Genomic DNA, 25,380 nt, shown 5'->3' on the forward strand with positions numbered 1-25,380 from the left:
ATAAAAAACCAAATTAAAATTTAACATTTAATCCTGATTACTTCAGTTTGTTTACAGAGTAAATGAAAAGGTAACGATCTTTTTGAACTTAAGAAAAACAAAATTGTAAGATTACAATTAATTAAAAAATCAAAATTAAAAATCGTGAAAAAAAAAACTCACTAAACTTTCACGTTCTGCCAAACACTTCTAACAGCTGTGCCAAATTTTATGCAGACTGAATTTTTTGCAAACACATGTTTACCCCCTCTCCACTACTAACCTCTTAAGGGTTAATATGATATTAACCTATGTAAGGAGATTGCAATCTAAAAAGCAGTTTTCTTTTTTCTTCAAGGTGGACACACTTCATTTGGTATTTCTTGTGGAATCATGAAGATAATTAAAAATTGTAAGTTTTGAAATTGATTTTTTTTTTTTGCCGTGTTTGAGAGTTATTTAAAAAGGAAATTAAATAAGTGGCAAAATTACGTGATAAGCTCCTTCAGTTTCAAGAAAAAAATCAACAGGCCAATATCTTAGATTCGAACCTGGGTTCTCCGCATTAAGATCGATCCATTACTGAGATACTAATATTTGCAAAAAAACTAAAGAATAAAAATTTATTTTGATTGTTGATTTTCCCAAATATCTGGAAATAATATTTTGACCAACTGATCAGGCATTTCTTGTTCTAAGTTTTCAAGATTCACTAATTTTTATGTAGTCTTATGCAGGAAAAACCTAATCCAATAGCAAGAATACATTTTTTTCTGCAACCATGTAGGAATGTTCTCATTACTCAATTAAAATCAGCTGTGTAATGCCCAACTTTACCTCACTAGTGGGGAAAAATTCCCATTAGTGTCACTTTCCTCACTGGTGAGTGGAAAAACTTTATTGTGCTTCCTTGATATAAGAAGTTTTGTTATTAAATATTTTCTGTAAAACTTTACAGAAATAAGCTTATTTAAATTTATTTTATCTAAATAATTAAAAATCGAATATTAAAAAAATCAAAAATTATATTTTAATATTTTTAATTATAACAGTTAAAAAGGTTATAGTGTTACCTTATAGAAATTTAAAATGGATTCTAGTGATTCCTGTTCAGTTTTTTTTTTAGTTAATAACCCTAATGGTTGCAGAAAAAATATAATATTTAACTCGAGTGTAAAGTATTTTCCTCACTTGTTAAATAAATAACTATTGTTTAATGAAATTACAGAATGTACCTAATAGACGAAAATGTTTCAGTGGCCATTTTTAAAAAAGTTATTAATGGTAATCCATGAACTGAAAATGTTCGTCTTTTGATTTTAGGCAAAAAAAAAGAAAAAAAAAAGGAGATTATTAATTTCAGTAGGAAAGGGATTAGCTATGCGGTTAGTGTACTGGACTCCCACGTGGAGGTCCCGGGTTCGAATCCAGGCTTCTTACAGATTATGATTGAGAGCTTCTTACAGTTCACTGTCCCGGTGATGGACAGTGTTTGGTCTGTAACGAGAGAACACTGTCCGGAGGCCGGCAGTGCACTGGAAAAAAGCTCCGGGCGCCAATAACCTTAGTTTTGTTGACGCACCTTAAATCATTAAAAAAAAAAAATTAATTTCATTCCTTGGGGATATAAGGAGTGGTTTGGAGGAATTCTCTCGTTTAGCAGCTTGAAGGAATGGATCCTGCAGAAGTTGAAAAGGATAACGGGGAAATATTGGATTTCGGGCTTTAGTGAATTGTTAGTTTTTTGTCTATAAAAAAAAAATAAGTTTACCAAAATCATGATTGGGGGGTGCCCCTGAGTTAAACACTTCAGAGAGTTATTTAAAAAAAAAAAACTTGTATTTTTCGCCATCAAAACAAAACAAAAAACTCAATTACGACAAAAAAATTTGACACTCACAAATCTTTTTATTTCTTATTTACTTTACTTATACCGGTAAAAAGAAAGTAAAAAATTATGGTTCTTAAAAAAATAAATTACACACAGAACCCAAAGGAGTCCATCCAAAGATTATAATAGAATGATAAAATATTTAAATTCATTAACTTTAATTCAATAGTTTTGGAAAATGTTTTTAAGCATGGAAAATAGTTATAATATTAGTAATAAATAGTAGTAAAATTTATGGAAATGATTGAAAAACTATTCCTCAATAAAAGCTTCTTCAATAAAAACTTAAAAAAAGGAAAAGAAAATCTCATTTTTTGGGGGGGGGGCGGTGAGAATAAAAATCAGTCTTTTTGTTGTTACAAAAGAATTACAGGGGAAAAAAATATTAAGTTATAAAGAGAATGACGAATCACATATCACTATTTTTCTCGTATTTACGTAATATACTTATATAAAAATTAAGAAAAAGAAAAAACAAACAAATACCATGTTTATCCATTATTAGTATTTAAAAAAAAAGAAATTTTTTTTTATTATTATTAATTATTAGAAAAATGGCACAAGAATGCCAAAAATTCAGGTACGTTTGCTTACAAACAGGAGATTGCTGATCACATTTGTACAATTTTGTTTAGCTTTGAAATCATTGTTCTTTTCTTGATTTGATGAGATGAACCAAAATGTTTATTTTCTTTAACATTTAAATTTAAAACAAAAATAATAATAATACAGTAATAAAAGTCTAAGTCTCTTTTTCTTTTTTAACAAAATTCTTCATTTTAATAAATTGAGGAAAAAAAAAATTGAAACCCTTAAAAAAAAAAAAATAATTATTATTATTAACTATGTTAATAATGCAGAAAGAGCTGGTGTTACTCAAAACTGTTTGGGAAAATTTCGAATCCAATGATTAAATAGGCAAAACTTTGTAAATTGATTCAGATATAGTTAGATATTATGGCAACACTGTCTATATTGGAAAATAATGAATCGATGATAATCGAAAATAATTATTCGATGATAATCGATAATAATGATATAATCGAACCTTCTTTGAAAAATTGCACAGAAATTTTTGCTTTTATTTGTTTTACGTACTTTTTAAGAAAAAAAAAAAAGAAAAAGAAAACAGCTCTCCCTCTCTGTCTAAGCATTATCTCAGTCCGGCTATTGTGGTTCAAAAAAAAAAAAATCTATATTCTAGAGCATGGAGATATACATACATTACATATTGAAACTTGATATTCCAAAAAATAATGCCCAAAGGACAGACTCCAGCGCATACAATTTAAAAAGTAAAACCAAAACAAAAATTACCACTTCTCCACTATTTTTATAAGATGCTTGTAAATATTACAAAAGCCAATTTTTTCAAAATAATTAAGTAATCACAATTTAACTAATTGTTTAATATATTTTTTTTATTTGATTTATTTAATTATTAATTCCAATATTAGAAAAGAAAAACTAATTTTTCAAATTTCATAATCTCGCTGGATCATATTATTATTAAATTTGAATAATGATTATATACAACGTTTGATTAAATGAAGGTTTGTTCCAATATGAAATGGATTCCGTTTTGCTAAGCAGTTGATTTGTGCTCAATTATTACAGGTCTCTGCTCAGTCTATTTCTGATTTTTTTTTTTTTAAATAAAAAATAAAATTTGAATTTAAGTTGAATTTTGGAATGCCATTTCGATAGTTTATTAATTTTTTAAATTAAAATCTAACCTAAAGCCCCCCACACTCTTTTTTTTTTTTGTAGCACTTCTCACAAATTCAAATCCAAGAGTAGTAATGGGGCTTTGCTTGGAACAAACCTATAATTTTTTTTACCCAAAAATGGGATTGGGTGAAGCCTCAAAAAGAAAAAATGTTTCCATCACAAAAATAAAATAAAATAATCAAAAATTACCCTAGCTAAGCCTGGCTTTATTATAATAAATTACAAATTAAAAAAAAAAATTAAATTCCTCACTATCATAATATTGTATGATAATATGATTTACCTTGGAATATATCTATATTACGTAAATATAGTAATGGTAATAGTTGTAAAAAGTAGTAATAAACTTTTGAAATTAATGGCTACAATGATGGTCAAGTAGAATCAGTTGGAAACAATAGCATGTTGTCCATATTACAGGATGGCGTCGGACTGCAACGACTGGCTGAACTGAAACTGCTACTACTGAGTTCTTCGTCAACGCTGGTCCTGCAACGGCCACCTCCTGTGCAAAAGAACAACATATATTTTAGGATATTGAACAAATTCTAGGTATGAACTAAAATGGTCACACAGTTGTTCGTTTTCTTAATAAAAAATGGCATAAATGTTACCATTTTCTTCAAATACAACATTTTCATGATTTTTCTAATTAAGTACGTCACTCTACCCTGTTCTAGGCTTTTCCTTGAAAACAAATATTGTATTATCTATGTAATTATAAACTTTATGTAATTACTTCTTTGGGTACACATAAATGTTCATACACTATTGCACTAATTTCGTAGCTTTTTATCATTCAAAAATTAAATTTCGTTTTGAGAACGTTCGGTTCTGTAATGGATCTGTGAAAGCCTTATTTTTACTTAAAACTTACATTTTATTGATGCTCAACGTTTGAAACGTATCATTGATGCGCCCTACTTTGCAGTAAAACTTAAAACAAAACATGCAAAATGAAACACAGAGCACCAATAAAAAAAGGTTTTGTAAAAAAAAAACGAACTTTCTGTTCATTATTCTAGCCAGTGGTCAAAATACTTCCTCCTCTTATACCACTAACTTTCAAATTAACAAAACATAAATCTCTTTTTAAATTTTTGTTATGGTAGTAATTCCTGATATGAATTTTTCTTAGGTTTATATAAAGCTTAGTAAGAAATTGATCTTCTTGATTAATAATTAGATCCCTGGGGGTTTAGTCAACGTTGCTTAAATTATAAATAACCCAAGGCAACCAATAAATAACCCATGGCAACCAATAAATAACCCATAGCAACCAATAAGTAACCCATGACAACCAATAAATAACCCATAGCAACCAATAAATAACCCATGGCAACCAATAAATAACCCATAGCAACCAATAAGTAACCCATGACAACCAATAAATAACCCATAGCAACCAATAAATAACCCATGGCAACCAATAAATAACCCATAGCAACCAATAAGTAACCCATGACAACCAATAAATAACCCATAGCAACCAATAAATAACCCATGGCAACCAATAAATAACCCACAGCAACCAATAAATAACCCATGGCAACCAATAAATAACCCACGGCAACCAATAATATTTATTGGTTGCCATAGAATATTTATTGGTTGCCATAGAAAAAATAAAAATAATATTTTTATTATTGCCACTTCGTTATTCAATAAATGTTTTGAAGCAGTCAGGTTGCTATACACCTTTACTTTCTTAGAGAGGATAAAAAAAATATAAAAAATAATTTTATTTCATTTTATTTTTTTTTTTACTTTTAAGCCTACAATCTAAATCACAAGATATAATTTTTTTTTTCTTTAATATACTTTTTATGGATCATTATAAATTTTTTTTTTCCAATTTTATGATTTATACTTTTTTTTTTTTTGGTACTGTTTAGGTAAAAATGAAAATACATAGAAAACATCGAACATTTAAAAACACTCGAGAGAATCAAAAATTAAGAAAAAAATCACATATTTATGCAACTACATTAATTTTTTTTTTATTTTAAGAGAGCCGCACGTAAAATGCACTAAATGGTCTTTTTTTTTAAAAATTATTATTATTGTTAAACTATAAAAAACTTCAGATAAAATTGATTATTTTATTTTTTATTTATTTTTTGTATTTTTTAGGCACATTTTGTTATATTTACTTCCACATACTTCTCTTTCATTTTTGCTTCTTCTTTTTTTTTTTTTTAAGTGATTCTTGTTTATATATATACATAAATATTTGTAAATAAACTATTTTAGGTGCTTCGAAGAGTTGATTTTAATTATAATATCTTTGAAATCAGTACAATCTACTCGCTATCAAGTGTTAACAATTAAATCAAAATGGCAGTTTTCATGAAAAAACAACACTGCATAGAATATGATTTTTTTTTTTTTGTTTTTTAGCAAATTAAAAAAATAGTTGTATAACCCTCCCATAACCTTCTCTCACAGAAAAAAAGTAAAATTTCATTGACAACTTCCTTTCTTTATAGAATTTTTGAGGAACGTTCAGTTACATTTCATAACTACAGGGATTGGAAAGTTCTGGAGAGTATGTACCTCTCCAACGATAAGATAACCACCTGGATTATCCAAGGAAATCTCACAGGAGCAAGAAGACTAGTCCATTCCCAGTCCCCACTACCAAGGAGAATGAATCCCGCAATGCCTAGGTACTCTAGGGAAGACCCAAAATTGGGATAACCTCTCTCTGGTGTCTAAACATCTGCTCCCCCTCATATCCACTTCGAACAGCTGATAAATAAACTTTAAAGGCGCAAAATGCACTTCCACTAGTAGTTATTAAAATCACATCGCAAAAAAAGAAAGAAAAAAAATCATATTCTATGTTTAAAAAAATCAAACAATAACAATGACAAATAACAAACATATCTTCAAGCTAATTTACATACACAATTTGAACACAATATTATTCTTGAAAAAAGCGCATTTGACAAAGAAAATGGTTTCAAGGAATCCACCGAAAAAATTACGATTATTTGATTTCCACTTAAAAGCTCGATAAAAAAAAAACGACAAATGGCCAAAAGAAAATACGATATCTAGCCAAAATCACAAATCTAAAAGTGTATAATACTCTAATAAACGCTGCCAGTTATATATATAAAAAAAAACAAACCTAAACGTTAAAAAAAAAAAGCGAAACTTCCATTGTATAATATTTGGAATGTTTTTTAGAAGATTTATGAATGCAATATTCAACGTAAGAACAATGATTCGCTTATCTAAAAAAGGTTGAATCTTATTTCATACCCCCAACAAAATCAGTCATGAGGTAAATACCAAGATTGTTTCCTTGAACTCTGAAAATCGAGTCTGGGAAGAATCAAATCCTCCCCCCATTGTATAAATGTCATGCATCCTAAAGACACGCTAACATCAAGTTCGGATAGAAATTTACGGGAAAATTGGCGTCTAATTTTAGCCCAACCAAATTTATCTTCTCGTTTCTTGGAGCTGAAGCATCCATCACTAGAAGAATATCCTATTAATAAATTTTAAACTGGGTTTTGGAAATTTATTGATACACCATTCGCTCAATGTACGTTTTTCACAAACCATTTTACAATCTGAATCACGCTATTTCTACATAATAAATGGCCAATACTTACGAATTAAATTAATTTAATGAATTCCAAGTTCTCATGTCTTACTCCCAAGATAGAGAAATTTAGTTAAACTTACAAATATTTTAATAAGTTAATACTCATTGAACTAGAGGAAAAACAATGAACATCCAGGTTATCACCACACTCGGGTGATATCAAAATGCACTTCTAACGAATTAAGTTTACAATTTAGGAAACATAGAAATACTTAAAATCTTCGAGAATCAGGGTTTTTTTTCTCTCCAAAACTAGTGTAGAAACCAATTTCAATGTTTATGCGCAAAATTTCGAAAGACTCCATTATTTTTAGAATCAAAAATTAAAAACACTATTGAGGACATTCTTACAAACAAACAAAACATTATTTAACAATTACAAAATAATAAATTACCCCCCTCCGAATTCAATAGTAAATAAAACAAAAACAAAAATTGAGCACCTTGTTTATATCTTTCAAATAAACGAAAAAGTAAACTGTGAAGGTTATTTTGTTTAAATAATAGAACCTCCAACTTGTTACTATTTAACAATTATTCTGTAAAATAATCAATCTTTGTACATATGGTATGTTTTACACAGAAATCACTGTCCTTTTTGTTTTTAATAATTTTTATAAAATTGTTTTTGCTTTTTGTTTTCCAAAAAGAGTCTTGATTGTTGTGAATGAGAAAATAATAAATACAAATATATACAGATATCAGTTGAATTTACATAATTATGTACATTTACAAATACGATATTTTTTTTTTATCTTTCTTTTTTTAATGGTTTCTATACGATATAATAGTATTATATATACACAAATTGATTTTTGTTCCAAAAATCAGGCAGGTCCGATTTTTGGAACAAAAAATCATAATAATTTTAATTTCATTTCTATTTCTATTAAAAAACCCAAAACAAAGAGAAATCACAGAAAATGGGAGCTTAATAAAATCAACAATTTAAGAAACAAAGTAATAGTGTCACCAAATTTTAAAAACAAAAAAAATAGATTAATACAATTAAAAAACAAAGAACAAAAACATTTAAATAATTATTATAGTTGGAAATAATAAAAAAAAATAAGCAAATGGGTGATATAAATAAAAATGAGTTCATGTATTCAAATATGAAAAATGCTTACGAAAGGGGATCCAGTAGTACTTATATATTGTAGAAAAGCATTGATTCAAGCTAGTATAGATAAGAATCTGTCTAAGGCAGTCCAGATTATTTACAAATGGTAAGCATACCTCGCGTGAAGGTCAAAAAATGCTTGTTTTTAGCAGATGGAAGGTTAAAAAAAAGCTGTAATAGGGTGCCGTACGTCAACTACGTTGTTATGGCGTAGATGCTTGTATCGTATACTTCTTTTAGCAGAACACATTCTATTAGGAAGATAAGAGTGGCCCGTATTTGTGGACATAGGAACAAAACGAAAGGTAGCTAAGATACCTGTATAAATCTTATTAAGTTGTGGCTGAAAGTTTGTCCTGAAATACGGATCTTAAATCCTGTATTTACAAGCAGAAAGAAACCTTAGTCATTACTCGATCAAATTGGGACGTGTATGACTAGAGAAAGCTCTTGTTTTGTCACAAAGAGTGCTTTTGATCGGTACCAAAGGTGCAATTTAGTAATCACTGACTGCTAACTCCACGCTCTGGTCATGCCGTAACAGTCGTGGATCTTATCCATAAAATATCCACGACCAAGACACTCGCGAATTGGCAAAAAAAAAAAAAGAAAAGAAGAAAATTAAGGGTTTTTTTTTCAGAATAAGAGTGGTCCAGAAAGTGGGATGATCTACTAAACCCATGCCCTCAATGTGGCCAGAAGTGTCAGTGAGCTGCTTCTTTGAGATAAGATGTTACGTCACTTAGCGGTGGCAAGTACTAAATGGGGTTAAAACTAAAACAAAGAGATTTCCAATGGCGTTATCCTAGTAGCGCCAAAGATCAATAAATCTAATTGGGTCAATACTGTCAAATTTCGGGGTTCACTCAATCTTTATTCATAATCACCCAACAATTAATTGAACAAGCAAGAACCACAATAACTTGGAGTGTAGAAAATATAAAGATTTCCCTAATAATTGAGATATACTTAAGAAGTGAGAGAGACTTGATTTCATTCTTCTAGGTTTTCTTAACTTCGCGCGTAGTTTAATGCTATTTTTTTCACAAATTTTATTCCAATGATATATTAATATTAATTAATAGTTTCAACTAGTATAAACTTATAATTTTTACAACCTTTTGCATTATAGATTTTTTTTTTTTCTCGTAAATATGGTTTTCGTTTAACGTAATGTACCAAGATTTTTTTCTAAGTTTTTCAATTTACGTTTTCGAGTTTACAAAATACGTAATTATAAGATACGTATGATTTTTAAACAGTTTTTTTCTTCTTTTACGTCAAGCATTACACACACACAAAAAAATTAAAATTAAATTAATAACTTTTAAAAATAAACTTTTGCGTTCTTTTTTTTGTTCTGTGTTTTAGAAAAAGTTTCTTAAATAAAATAAAACTGAGACAACACAATTACGATAATATAATGAAAATGTGTTTGAATAAACACTTCCGCCGCCCACATCGTCATCATGATGACATCATCTTTTCCTTTTCTTTTGTTTTTTAACTTTTTTCAAATTCTTAATCGAGGTAAACATGTCACGTTCACCAGAATCTGTTTTCTCCTCAGTATTACTACTACCGGATTCCATTTTGGTTATATCTAATTTAGGTTCTTCGAATACTTCATCCTTACTGCACTCGAGCGCTGTTTGTTGTTCAACTGGTTTGGCGAACACAACTTCTAGTGTTGGGAAATCTTCATCATTACACGATTCATAAACTGAATCACGATCTTCAGCGCTGTTCGACGGACGTAATGGCTCTTTATCATTTGTAGCCGTTGTGTTTCTCTTCACAACTGAACTCCAAGATTTTGTTTCACTCATAATGACAGTTTTATCTTCATCCATTTTTTTCTTATATTCTGGAAATGATTCAATCGAACTGTCAGATTTCTTTTCAGAGCAGGTCTCATAATCAGATTTCTCCACGTCAAGTGTACTTTCTGAATGGCATTTTGATTTCAATTTCGTAGCAATATCTACAGAAGTAGAGGATGATTCATCATCACCCACAGCCAACGATGTTCCACTTGTATGTTCACTAGATTTTTTACCACTTTTTTTACGTTTAATCTGTTTTAGAGTGTTAGTCTTGGAATCGGATGTTTTACTACTTGTCGGTTCATCACTTGACTCTGTATCATCTTTTGCTGATTCAAGTTTTGTCGGTGATGTTGAAAGTTTTTTAGTTTCATTTGGATCTTTAACAGTTTCCACTTCCTGCGCTCTAGCCGCCTTTCTAGATAATTCTTTTCTAAATTTCCTATCATCCGATGAATCAGTGACCAAATCATCATTACCAGTCACAGAGGATTCTTCTTTCTGTGAACTGGATTCACCGGACTCTATATCCACTTCATAATTCAATATTTGTCCACCAGCCGATTCATTGCTTTTCTCCAATGAACTGATTATATCACTTTTGCCATCATCCACAAACTCCACCAGATTTGGTCTGGGTAGATTCTCTTCCAGTAGATTGCTAGAACTAGTAGCTAAAGTTTCATGATCTTGATCATCATCAACATGTTGCAAGTCATTGGCGTCATCTGCTGCCGAAGTAGAGGGCTCGTCCTTAGTCCGATCAATATCTTCACAGCTTACTTTTCCTTCAACAGCACTGCTGCAAGCGTTCACTGATTCTTCAATTGATTCGGTTTTCTCTGATGAAGTCAAACATAAATCACCAGTCAATATATTTGTTTCACAAATTCCCTTTAAAGGCTCTACATCAATTACTAAACCTAAACAGCTGCTCTCTAGCCTTTCGAACTGTTTTTCTGATTTAGTTTCCAAAAGTGGATCAATTAATGGTTCAAATTTTAAAAGCGTTTCTTCATCAGGCTGATTAGAGAGTTCTGGTGCTGGTTCAGGTAGTTCAGCTGATTCCTTGTCTGTATTTTTTTTGTTATCAGCCACAGAACCTGCCAAAGCATAACTGATCGATTCTACTTCTTTTTGATCTTCTTCAAACAATCCCGTTTCACGCTTTGTATCTTCACCAACTTTCCGTTCTTCTGGATCAACCTTGGTAACATCAGAAACAACATATTGGATTTTCATCTGATGAGCACTTTTTATTTCCAGCTTTTCCACTTCATGTTCTTGTGCATCTACTGCACTTGATGGTTGTTCTACAATATTTTCTGTTGTTTTGCTAGTAGAGATGTTTGGTTCACCCAGAGCAGCGCTTGTGGAAGATTTCTTCTTACCTTTGCTTTTAACTTTCTGTTCTCCCTTGGCGATTTTCTTTTCTGCAGTAGTTGTTTGAATGGATTTCGTTGCATTTGGTGCTTTAGTTTCAATAGGAAGCGGCATGGTCTGCACTTCAGCGCAGGTGGTTTTCAACGTAACTTTTTCTCCTTCTTCTTTCTTCCCTAAAACAACGTTTGACAACATTGCTGCTGGTGACTTCTGGTGCAATTCTTGTTGCTGTTTTTCAACAACAGTTCTATGATGTACTACATGATGTGAAGAAGACGTTGGTAAAACTTGTTGATACAATTGTTGGTGTTGATGACGACGTTGTTCTATGGAAATCATGGTAGAATGCGGGTCTTGTCCACCGGCGGCTGGTAAAGTAATCACCGTACCCAATGGGTTCACTTGTCTTTCCAATACGGCCGCTCTCAGTCGACCTCCACTCACAGTGGTGCCACCTTCACCGCCGCCAACCGCCCCCACCAATACACCTGGTGGGGCATACAAGAAAACACAGAGTCACTAAAAAAAATCTAGCCAAAAATGGAAAATAAGGAAAACATGTAATGCCATTAATTTTTTTTTTTTTTTTTTTCAACTAGTTTCATAATTATTTCAGTGATTGGAAAGTTGATTTCTAATCAACAAAAAAGAGTTTATTATTTTTGCTAAAAGGAAGAGAACTTTTATTTATTTTTAATTAAAAAAAAAGAAGAAATTATGTTAAAAAATAATAATGCGACACACACCTGTTATTTTTTTAATATTAATTGCTTGAATTAGGCATACATTAGGTAGAAAACAAAAATAGTTAAAAATCATAGCAAGTATATCACTATATAGAAAGCCATGCAGTGCAAATGTATATTATAAAATATATATATTTTTTTACAAGTTTTTTTGGGAGGTTATTTGCCTTTTTGTAGGCGAGTATGTCAAGGAAAATTAAAAAAATAAAATAAATAAATATAATATTAGAAGCAACAATAATAAAATTTTAAAAAGTGTAAAATAATTTTATACCATTTATATTCATCCACCCATGAAAGAATTTTTTTTTTTTAAGTTGGCAATACGATAACCATTTTTAAAAAAAGACAAAACAAAAACACGCTTACTAATCGTCGTGAGTACAATAACAAATATTCATACTTCGAGAACTTTCAGAAATAAAGTTTTTATTAACAAAAAAGATAAATAAATAAAAAAAATAGAAAGAAAAAAAAAGTGAAAAGGAAAAGTGTGTGCCGCTAATAATTTTTATTTAAATTTGAACAAAAAAAAAAATATTAATTTCATATTTAATGTATTTTTTTGGCTAGCCTTATTTAAAGTTTTAGTAGTGACTCTATATTTTCATTTAACAAGAAAAAAAAATAAAAATAAGAAAGTAGTACACAGATAACAAAACATTTAAATTTATTATCTGAAATATATATATGAATAATATAAAGGCAATAAAAAAAAATATATAAATATTAATAAAAATATCAAAAAAGAAACCTTAGAAAAACAAAAAAATTTAAAAAATCGATAAATTAAAAAAAATATACAAAATTAGAAAAGGTGCGCTCATAGGTGGTGAATTAAATGGAAGTTACAGGCAAGATCAATATGGCACATAAATGTGGGTTATTTATAAAGAAAGGACTGTAGAGATTAGTTTCTCATTTTTATTATTATTTTAATTGCAAATGAAGATTTGATAAAAATACAGGGAATTTATTATCGAATTCGGCCTTAAAATTCCAGGATGTTTCTAATAAAGGTTATAACCTGTTATAGTTATAGCTAAGGTTGTAGTATACTATATTTACATCTGTGAAATTATTTGTACAAAAGTTTGAAGTAATTAGTGACTTTTTATTATTATTTATTTAATTTTCTTTTTCTTTTTAAATCACAAAATTCTAATTCAATAAAGTGATATTTCCATGTTTTGACGAATTCTACTAAATAAACGAACACAGTGAGGTGTTTGCTGGTGAAGTTTTCGTATTTGAAATAATTTTTTTTCCTCACGCGCATCAAAGACCACTTTTGGGGGGGGGGGGAGGGGGCCCCAGAAGAATGGAATTTTTTTTGAAAATCTGGAATTCCAGCAATAGTTCAATTTATTTGAAGTAGCATTTCTTCACTGCTGATGATCCAATGAAAACCTAGCTCTCTTCTACTGGAAAAATATTACAAAAATAAAAGTGATAAGGCTTAAGTTTTGAATGAAGCGTGTTCTGAGTTATTTTTGGAGGAGGAGGATGAGGAGGAGGGAGGGAATTTTAAACTCAATGTTGACCTTCACCAATGCCATTAAGATCTCACACCAAGGGCAGAAATCAACATGCGCTTACAAAAAAAAAAAAAAAAGTAAAAATTTTAATATCTTTACAGTCCTTCTTTTATATTTGTTACTTTTAAATATATTAGGTATTAAATAAACAAAAAATAATACTCAGTATTTTGCACATTTAAAACATCAAAACTACGTCTTGGTTGAGGTTATATAGGCAAACAAAAAAAACAAACTTTAAAACAATAAAATTAAATAAGATTCTTATCTTTTATAATTATATAAAGCTGAACTTTTGTTTGTTAATTACCTTAAGTTAAATTGAAATATTATGTTTTATCATGTGTTATATGTGTATTGCATATCACTACGAAAATATTGCGAAGATAGTGTGTTTATAATATACGATTACAGGGGAGTCTCCAAGTAATGAGTGCATCACTTAAACCTTCGCCCACAACTTATCTTCTGTTTTTTGCATTAAAGATGAAACTAAAATGGAAATGATGATCGGTATTTGGAGAGATGGGAGGAGATTACAGAATATGAATGAGTGCCCTAAATCGGTGATAATTTTCGTTTATTTTAAATGGAAATCACAATTTTTTTAAAATTTTGATCATTAAGGATACCATTATTTCTGAAAAATGGACGCAACAAAATGAAAATTAGTTAAGTTGTTGCTCACTTGTTAGTAGTATCAAGAAAAAAAAATCCTCAAAATGCTGAACAATCTATTACGATCTATAACTCGTACTTTAAGGGGACTTCCTATCAATTGAGTTACTTTTAAAGAAATTTTGGTACTGCTTTTAATTCTTAATATAAGTGGTAAGACAGTACAATATTCAACTGTGACACGTTAGAGGAAAGTCTGACAATCTACCCTTCCATTTTAAGAAGTGCCCTTTTTTGAAAAAAAAAGCTTACAAATAATAGTTACAGTTCTAGAACTTTTTTATTATATTTAGATCTATTATACATTTTGTAAACCAACTTTAGAGAACATCGTTAGGGCTGTTTTCAAATAAAAGTTAAAAAACAAGTGTTTTTTTTTCCTGGTTGACGCGATCTTCACTAAAACCTTATAGTGGCCAATCACTGATGGTACCTGAGCCAAATCTAATACTTAAAGTTTCTTCCATTATTTGATTTTGAGTTAGGGTGGATTACATAGAACTATTTTATAGAATCCACAATTTCCTACTCAAGGGACCACAACAAAATGGATATTTCTGGTGTTCACAATTCATTTCTCTAGAACTACAACTTGTCCCGATTTCCATGACCTAAATGTCTACTGTAAGCACAAACTGTAGAAAGTTGGGCGTTTGCTTTAAAAAAAATAAAAGTTAGCTACTCTGTGAATACATTACATTAACCCCTCCCAAGTACACACAATTTACAACTTTAATGTGAGACAAAAGATAAAGAGGAGTTGCACATTAGTTGGGATTCCCAAGTATACTTAAAAATTTGCTTCTTTTTTTTTTTAGAATATAATTTTGAATATAAAATTCTTACCTGAACTATTTGCTGCTGTTTCAAGCATAGCGTCTGCTAGATCTTCACGTAGTCTTGATTCACCATGTTGTACATCTTCACTGCTACTACCATAATCCGTTAAATGAGGAGATTCCACACTACCACCTGATTTTGGGGGGACAAAATACAAAAATGTATTATAATAATGTGACATACACAATGGTAAAAATGATGAAAAAGTTGGTAAGAAAATAGAATGAATTTTAATCTAGATTTTCTAAAAAAAACTGTTCCATAAATGGGACTGAACAGCAAGGACAAATTACTTTTGCAGATCCATTATGTGTATGAGAGTAATGTAAGCATACAAAACAGAAGAGACTCCAAAAATGGCAGAATATCAACTTGGACAAATTGGCAGAAAGAAGATAAAATTCAACGTTTTCTTAATCCTTAAACTGAAACTAAATAGCTGAGCCTAAGATCTTTAGCTTAATTTATAGAGCATAAAGTACAGAACATAGAGTATTGAGTATAAAGTATAGATATTTGCCTGAACATTAGATTTCTACATACAATAGGCTCGTCAAAATGTGCCTTCGATATACAATAAAAACAAATAAATTCGACCTAAAGTAAATATTAAAAACTATTACATATTACAAGCAAGATAGGTAAAACAACCAAATGGGTTTCACTTCAATTGTTTTCTACATACTATTTCATAAAAAATGTTTCTTTTTTCTGCAACCATGTAGGAATGTTCTCATTACTCAATTAAAATCAGCTGTGTAATGCCCAACTTTACCTCACTTGTGGGGAAAAATTCCCATTAGTGTCACTTTCCTCACTGGTGAGTGGAAAAACTTTATTGTGCTTCCTTGATATAAGAAGTTTTGTTATTAAATATTTTCTGTAAAACTTTAATAAGCTTATTTAACGTAACTAAATACAAATTGAAAGGAATATAGAAATAAAAATAATATTTTAATAAATAATTAGATATTTTTAATTATAACAGTTAAAAAGGTTATAGTGTTACCTTATAGAAATTTAAAATGGATTCTAGTGATTCCTGTTCAGTTTTTTTTTTTTTTGTTTTCTAGTAAATAACCCTAATGGTTGCAGAAAAAATATAACATTTAACTCGAGTAAAGTACTTTCCGCACTTGTTAAATAAATAACTATTTCAATTAAAGGGTATTTTTTTTTTTTTTTTTTTTTTGTACAACTGAAAGGTGGCAGCGACTTACTCCAGCTGTAAATCCTGAAGTTATAGGTATTACAATCAAATCGTGATAAGATTGATTTATAAAACAATTAATTTACCTGAACCGGTTTCTACGAGAAGAAATGGCCGATGAGGCATATTAACTGGATTCGATCTGTTTGGTTTCATATTATCATTTTGAGGATTTATCTCAAATACACTGAAATTAGCAAAATTAAAAATTACATTAATTAATTAATTAGATGTATCAGTTTGATTTAAACTTTTATTTGTGAACAAATATTCTGTCTGACCTGGGCGCTAATGGATCCATGGATTTAAAGGAAAACTGAGGACCCATCCAAAGTCTTCTATGTGGTCCAGTGTGAGTTACTATTTCTACCTGGAAAATTTACGATTTATAAAAGGGTGCTGGAATTGGAATATTCCAGACAAAAAGAAATCACATTTCACATTATTCATTCAAAATAAATATTCTTCTAGTCTTCTAAAGTTAATGAAATGAATCAACACTTTAAAAACGTAAAAAATTAATACCTGCGACATCCACCTGTCATCCACAGTTCTAGGATCAGGTGTATGTTGTTCTGACATAGATGTGGCTAGCAGAGGATTGTTTACTGGAAGCGGAGGTTGCAGCGAGCTTGAGTATGGTGCTTTTAACAATGGCCACTCAGCTTTCGCGTCAACGCCCAATTCTATGCCTGTGTCATAACTTATTTTGTCTTTGGCTACGCCTAAATAATTAGAACATTATTATTACATGGTTCTTCATTAACAGAATAATATTAACGGTTTTTATGGGAAAACTCAAAATAATTCTTTAAAACATTTCATTATATTAAATAATGACCATGGAAATCCCTGTAACTGGCGTCATCCTGATGTACAAATCTCTAAATTTAAATGGAAATTCAAAACCGTTCTTTATACACTAATAATAAAATCCAAGAGGTTGCTAATTGAAGCACCCTCGGAATCATTGAAAGTAAAGGAAAGTTTATGCACTATTCCAACTATTGTACATTAAACTGTAAAAGATTCAAAGAGGAGGAAAATTTAACAGGGTACAGCAAGTCCAGAGCGAATGCTGAGTTAATCTGAGTTAAGCCTTCTGTAAAACATGAGTAACAACCAACTTAATATGATTATTCTTTAAGAATACGCAAAAATGAGGTGGAAAATTGGTTAATTTACATGGATTTTAGTGGCAAACAAATATATCAGATCATTAAATCTTAATCAAAAATGGGTTTATACTCGTATATTTATTTTATTTTTTTCAAGTAAAAACATAAACTGTACTAACCTGGTGTAGGTCTCGGATCAAGATCATATTGTATTAAAGAACCTCCAGACGAAATAACAAACAACGAGTCCAACAAGGAGCGTTTACCCTGTCTCACAGGCTGTCCTGGTAGCCATGCTCGAGGAACTGCAAACATAGCCGCCAACGGTGATTCATCCGTTCTTCTAATTTGTGCTAACGGAAGTAGTACACAGGGTACTGGATATGGTGGTAAACGAGGAGTTGACGGTTGACAGGGTACTTCTGGTAGTGGACTGCCTCGACCGTCGGACAGTCCAGCACTTCTTTCGAACCTGTAATAAGTTAAGTGACAAATAAATATTATTGTTCTAAAGCAATCAAATAACTAACCATTACTTTTTTTTTTGCTACATTTAAAAAAATACCTAGATAATCTGTTGACAACATGTGGCGTAGTATGGGTTCTAACGGTAACCGGTCCTCCATAAGGTGTTATTGGGAATACATGGGTTGTACCTCTTACTGAACTCACGGCAACCCATCTAGAATCTAGGGATACTGTAATATCTTGTACTCTGGCAGTCGTCTCACCCCTATTAAACATAAAATAGAAATCATTTACAGAAATGTGTAATTGATTTTCAAAAAACAAAAAGTTGAGATGTAATATTGGTCACGCAACACCTAATAACCCTTTACTTACCTACCTTCTGTATGAGAAGTTTTACACGAAAGATTTCTTAACCAAGTTGGTCACTGATTTCATCTTTAAGTGTAATTAATAAAATCGGACATAAGTCACTTAATTTGTTTCTTCAAACCAAAATTCTCTCAATTACAAACCGGTAGTTGAAAGCGAAATTTCACTAACTAGGAAATGTAAGATTTTACCATTTACATGGATGATATTTTTAGATAAATACTAGATCTCAGAAACAGTAGTTTATCAAGAATTTGTTCCCATATTTTTAAATCACTATTCCACTTGAATTTTCACATAGCTAACAACAATTGAAAATCTTATTTTAATTAGGTTAATTGATCATCAATGCTAGATGAAAAGATCATTTATCTGTTCTTTCGGTTTCGTCATTTTCTTGTAGAGAATTTTATCTCATTTATTTTAATAGTTTTTGATATAAAATAATCCACTGATAGAATTAAGAAATATGATTATGAATTAGGTAATCTCATATTCAGTTCCTAACCTAAACTTCAATTATCAGTCGAAATGTATTATTCAATCAAAAAGGATGCACATTAATGATAGTAAACAGTTATAAAAATCACTGTAACACTTTACCTGTGCAATATGTACAAATGGTGTACAGCGGCTAACTGAGCACAACATGGATGCGGTTGTATTCTATAAACATGAAATCTATGGCCATGTTTATCAGCTGTAACCAACAACAATCCAGATGGATCAAAAGTCATTGCTACTATTGGTCCAACGTGGCCAACAAAATGGCATATTAGATTCTCTGGATCATCTTCTTTTGTTGGTTTTAACTGTGGAGTAAAAATAAATAAAAAAAATAATTGTCAATGAAATAAAAAAAAAAGTTTTAGAATAATTCAAAACATATAGTATTACCTCAATATCTATAATAGTAACTATACCAGCATGAGCGGCATTATTGTTTGTGGTAGATGGTGAACTACCTGTTAAACTGCCACTGAGATCACGTAAGCCTTTGCTCAACGATCTAAATTATAAAATAAATATTTTTTTATTCAAGGGATTATAGAAGTAATGACATTCTATGTAGATCTCATCATCTCTTTTATTTGAGAAATTGAAAAGAGATGAGATGGCTTAACGCAAGCTGTATCTATAACAACCTAAACAATATTTATTGTGCCTCTCTTAAATATCTGTCCACAGAGCTAGATTAGACGGCTGTCTAGGTAAAGCCCTAGATAACGAACCTGTGTGGAAGTCGGTAGGTCTGGAATCTTTACAGTGTGAGAAAATATAAATATAACCCAGTTACTCATTCACCAACTGAAAAACTGTCAAGTGATCTGCTACAGAAATTCTGGAACCAGTAGAAATGAGGTGAAATCACCCATAGGAACACTGGATGAGCCATACTCCATAGGCAGCAAACTCAAAAAAATGAATGTGCTATACTCGCAAATACCAACAACCTAGGTAATAATATTGGTATTTGCACGAGTAGAAGTACATCTAAAAATCCCATCTTGGGAGAAGTAGGCACAAATTTTAGGCAAAATGTTACAGCCAAAAGGATTTAGGTACTTTTTTTTTATTATAGTCAAACATGTTTCTAGAAGATTTAAGCTATTAACGTGAAAATTATAAATAAATAAATAAATAACTACTAACTTTGCAGCATGAATTACAGTTGCTGTGTATGATTGAGATCCATCGCTTTCACAGCCACCAGAACTTCTCTGCCAGGTGGTCAGCCGTTTTTCAGCATAAGCTAGCCATCTGAAGGTGTATAAACAAAAAAATAAATAAAAATTGCAAGAATTTATTAGCTGCTAATGGTTTATGAATAACCACTTCTAGTATATAAAACAAAAATAAATAAAAATTGCAAGAATTTACTAGCTGCTAATGGTTTATGAATAACCACTTCTAGTATATAAAACAAAAATAAATAAAAATTGCAAGAATTTACTAGCTGCTAATGGTTTATGAATAACCACTTCTAGTATATAAAACAAAAATAAATAAAAATTGCAAGAATTTACTAGCTGCTAATGGTTTATGAATAACCACTTCTAGTATATAAAACAAAAATAAATAAAAATTGCAAGAATTTACTAGCTGCTAATGGTTTATGAATAACCACTTCTAGTATATAAAACAAAAATAAATAAAAATTGCAAGAATTTACTAGCTGCTAATGGTTTATGAATAACCACTTCTAGTATATAAAACAAAAATAAATAAAAATTGCAAGAATTTACTAGCTGCTAATGGTTTATGAATAACCACTTCTAGTATATAAAACAAAAATAAATAAAAATTGCAAGAATTTACTAGCTGCTAATGGTTTATGAATAACCACTTCTAGTATATAAAACAAAAATAAATAAAAATTGCAAGAATTTACTAGCTACTAATGGTTTATGAATAACCACTTCTAGTATATAAAACAAAAATAAATAAAAATTGCAAGAATTTACTAGCTACTAATGGTTTATGAATAACCACTTCTAGTATATAAAACAAAAATAAATAAAAATTGCAAGAATTTACTAGCTGCTAATGGTTTATGAATAACCACTTCTAGTATATAAAACAAAAATAAATAAAAATTGCAAGAATTTACTAGCTGCTAATGGTTTATGAATAACCACTTCTAGTATATAAAACAAAAATAAATAAAAATTGCAAGAATTTACTAGCTACTAATGGTTTATGAATAACCACTTCTAGTATATAAAACAAAAATAAATAAAAATTGCAAGAATTTACTAGCTGCTAATGGTTTATGAATAACCACTTCTAGTATATAAAACAAAAATAAATAAAAATTGCAAGAATTTACTAGCTGCTAATGGTTTATGAATAACCACTTCTAGTATATAAAACAAAAATAAATAAAAATTGCAAGAATTTACTAGCTGCTAATGGTTTATGAATAACCACTTCTAGTATATAAAACAAAAATAAATAAAAATTGCAAGAATTTACTAGCTACTAATGGTTTATGAATAACCACTTCTAGTATATAAAACAAAAATAAATAAAAATTGCAAGAATTTACTAGCTGCTAATGGTTTATGAATAACCACTTCTAGTATATAAAACAAAAATAAATAAAAATTGCAAGAATTTACTAGCTGCTAATGGTTTATGAATAACCACTTCTAGTATATAAAACAAAAATAAATAAAAATTGCAAGAATTTACTAGCTGCTAATGGTTTATGAATAACCACTTCTAGTATATAAAACAAAAATAAATAAAAATTGCAAGAATTTACTAGCTGCTAATGGTTTATGAATAACCACTTCTAGTATATAAAACAAAAATAAATAAAAATTGCAAGAATTTACTAGCTACTAATGGTTTATGAATAACCACTTCTAGTATATAAAACAAAAATAAATAAAAATTGCAAGAATTTACTAGCTGCTAATGGTTTATGAATAACCACTTCTAGTATATAAAACAAAAATAAATAAAAATTGCAAGAATTTACTAGCTACTAATGGTTTATGAATAACCACTTCTAGTATATAAAACAAAAATAAATAAAAATTGCAAGAATTTACTAGCTACTAATGGTTTATGAATAACCACTTCTAGTATATAAAACAAAAATAAATAAAAATTGCAAGAATTTACTAGCTGCTAATGGTTTATGAATAACCACTTCTAGTATATAAAACAAAAATAAATAAAAATTGCAAGAATTTACTAGCTGCTAATGGTTTATGAATAACCACTTCTAGTATATAAAACAAAAATAAATAAAAATTGCAAGAATTTACTAGCTGCTAATGGTTTATGAATAACCACTTCTAGTATATAAAACAAAAATAAATAAAAATTGCAAGAATTTACTAGCTGCTAATGGTTTATGAATAACCACTTCTAGTATATAAAACAAAAATAAATAAAAATTGCAAGAATTTACTAGCTGCTAATGGTTTATGAATAACCACTTCTAGTATATAAAACAAAAATAAATAAATAAAAAAAACACTTGCAAGCCTTACCTGGAACCCAAAGCTACTGGATTTATACAAGTTCCAGGACTTGGATAACACGTAGTAACCGTCAGTCTATCTTCTAAGGTTCCCACATCAAAGACAGCAATTTTTTCCGTAAACGTTATGACAACACTTTTTTTGTTACAATGGATATCACATATGGGCGTTTTAAACTTAATACTTTTGATCTAAAAGAAAAAAAAAAAATAATGGAATTTAAAAAAAAAATAATTTACAAATAATAATAACAACAAAGACATATCATCAAGATGAAGATCCTTCCCTAGTTCAAGGTAATGAGCCTTATGTGTCCCACAGCCAACTAAATCTGCGCTTGTAATAAAAGATATAAGTGGGACTGGGGGAGATATAATCGATATGGAGGTAGAAACTAAATAAGAAACTTCGAGGATTATCTCTAACAGCCTTGTTAATTTACAAGGTTATACAAAATGTAGGGGAGACATTGTTTAGTCGGCCGAATTGTGGAACAAGACCAATATATCCAGTATCCTCTCTTTTTGATACCTAACAAAAATTTCTGAACCTTTAATAATTGTAATAACTAAGGAGAGAGTTCAGTGGTTAGCATGCTTAATTCCACGCGGAGATCCCGCGTTCACAATTTGTGCGATAACCACTTTATGGTGAAATGCAAGCCAATCTAATCACCCTCAAGCTTTCCTCTGGATGATCCGAGAAGGTTCAGGGTACTAAGCTCTTCTAAGAAGTTCTAGAAAGTTAGGTTAGCTGTTAAGTCCGGTATAGCCACTCCGTGGTTTACAACTGAACTTCTCCTGGTGACGCCCACCCGAGGCTCTTCAAAGAGACACTCTAAATACAAAAATTGAGAAGGTTCTAGAAAGAAATAAAACTCTCCAACCACCCAAAAGAGAGGGTATATCTTCTCTAAAACCTGGTAACTGCGCAGGATTTCTAGGGAACTTTCTAACTTCTTCCTATCTTCTTCTTCAATTAGTCTGAATCTAGAGTTTGCTTCAAGGTTTCCTTAAACACATTTGTTTTCACACCTTGTTTGAATCAGGTTTAGGTGTCAATATTTTGTTTGGGTGGTTTGGCTGAGATGCCTACCTACAGGGTTATCTACTACCTAAGACGTAGAGAAATTAAAGATAGAAAATAAATAAATCAATTTATAAAAATACTAACTACTTCGGCAGTTTTTAACGAGACAAAATTAACAGTACAAAATTGAGGCCCAGGTCCAGAACTGTCGACCACTGCCACAAGTGGCCGTTTGTTGATAAATAGATCCGCACCATCCTTGGGTCTGTCAAGTAGCCTCAATGTTCGTACAGCCCCTTGAGACCAAGAAAGAAGTTCGGTAGCGTCTCCACCACCATTTATACTCCATACCTGTTTAAAAGAATACATATTCATTAATCATTAACCATGTTAGTAAATTTGTAAAACTTTTTTTTTACTTTAAGGCGCTCCGACTGCTATGATCAACTTCCGAACATTTATTCCAAGGCTTCCAAAAAAGATGATATTTCCTCTTTCGTGTTTTTGATTGTCCTGAACTATTGTGATTCTTGAATGGCTCAAGTTTGGTTTAACTTTTTGCCTCACATTTGTGTTGAATTGCTGTTTTTCTTTGGGCTAATTGCATTCACTATTCAGCTAAAAATAAAAATGAAAAAGTAAATGTAACCTACCTGGACACCTGTACTGTAGCCTAGTACCAGAAGAAGTGGTGGTGTGGATTCGCTTTCGCATTCAGATACTTGTGAATAATTTTCTGGATCGTTATAATCAGTTACTTCAAATCTTGCCCAACTAACGCTTTCTCGAGTCTCACCAGGTAATACACTCGAATATGCCTTCGAATTAAGCAATTTCAAATTTTTATTAGAAACTCTTTTTTTTCTTTGTAAGTAAATTTCAAACAGGTGGAATTTTATTTTTTTTACCTGTGGCACTACTTCATGAATAAAACCAGCAACACTTTCAATTATTGAAGGATTACCAACAGCTTGTGGAAGTATTGTTTGACCATTAGATCCTCTACTTGACTGTTTTCTTGAGAGATCAGCTGACATTTTGAAGTTCCACCAATATCAGGTACCTACTCTTACGACTCATAAAGAATTAAAAAATAATTATCGAATACTCACCCTCAGTAAAATATTAAATAAATAAATATAAAAAATCAACTAAATTTAAACAAGATATATAAAGTAAAAGGTAACGTAAATAAAAAGAAAAGACTGACCTTGATATTCTGTGATGGAATAAAGTAAAAAAACAACAACCTAAAGCACCATTGTGTACGAATATATAAAGTGTTCACCTATTCCTTTATACACAGAAATTACAACTAACAAAAAGAAAAGAAAATGGCCAACACAAGAATCGAATGTTGATGGCAATTTTATATAAAAATAACTAATAAAACTTTTGTTTACTTTTAATCAAACTAATAATGCCCTTTTAAAACAAAAAAAAAAATCAACTAATATTAAGACGCAAATAAACTGTCATTGCAACATTTTACTTGACAGCCAGCTGTTCACCGACCCCCCAATTACATCATTCAACTGCAGATATCAATTTACTATCATTTTTATTTATTGTAAAAAAAATTATTAGAAGAGAAAAAAGCTAACAGAAACCACGGATTATATAGAATTGTTGTAATTTATTCTGATTAATATATAATAAATATTTAATAAAGAATAATTAATATTAGTTTAAAGCAAACAGGTAACTTCTATTGATATCGATCAGCTGTTTGTGGTAAACATTAAGTCATCTGTCACTAGAACCAAATAAAAACAAACAACTGGCTGACTGCGAGCTCTATGACAGGCCAAACTGGTTAGCTAGCAAG

At 30.1% G+C, this 25,380-nt stretch overlaps 1 protein-coding gene and 1 long non-coding RNA gene across 3 annotated transcripts; one reads left to right on the forward strand and one right to left on the reverse strand.

Moving 5' to 3' along the window:
* Positions 1-238: 238 nt before the first annotated feature.
* On the forward strand, positions 239-6,652 carry LOC141462252 (uncharacterized). Its single transcript, XR_012463176.1, has 3 exons — positions 239-391; positions 4,022-4,153; positions 5,497-6,652. It is a non-coding gene; the product is annotated as an uncharacterized lncRNA (long non-coding RNA).
* Positions 5,785-25,066, reverse strand: LOC141462247 (uncharacterized). 2 transcript variants are annotated; one of them, XM_074143950.1, is made up of 15 exons: positions 24,763-25,066; positions 24,461-24,615; positions 24,206-24,370; positions 23,697-23,903; positions 22,533-22,714; positions 20,179-20,286; positions 19,423-19,534; positions 19,129-19,337; positions 18,251-18,418; positions 17,865-18,157; positions 17,093-17,292; positions 16,849-16,937; positions 16,654-16,754; positions 15,364-15,489; positions 5,785-12,043 (listed from the first exon to the last, which is right to left on the reverse strand). In XM_074143950.1, the coding sequence occupies exons 2-15, from the start codon at positions 24,587-24,589 to the stop codon at positions 9,825-9,827; spliced, it is 4,308 nt and encodes a 1,435-aa protein (XP_074000051.1). In that variant the 5' UTR covers positions 24,590-24,615; positions 24,763-25,066; the 3' UTR covers positions 5,785-9,824. The 2 variants fall into 2 exon arrangements, with proteins under 2 accessions (XP_074000051.1, XP_074000052.1); XM_074143951.1 differs by having other exon boundaries at positions 24,461-24,627; positions 24,763-25,017.
* Between the last annotated feature and the right edge of the window lie 314 nt (positions 25,067-25,380).

Source organism: Rhodnius prolixus, unplaced genomic scaffold (genome assembly GCF_049639745.1).
Source record: "Rhodnius prolixus isolate KJV_2025 unplaced genomic scaffold, Rpr scaffold_18, whole genome shotgun sequence".
In the NCBI taxonomy this organism is placed as follows: Eukaryota; Metazoa; Arthropoda; class Insecta; order Hemiptera; family Reduviidae; genus Rhodnius; species Rhodnius prolixus.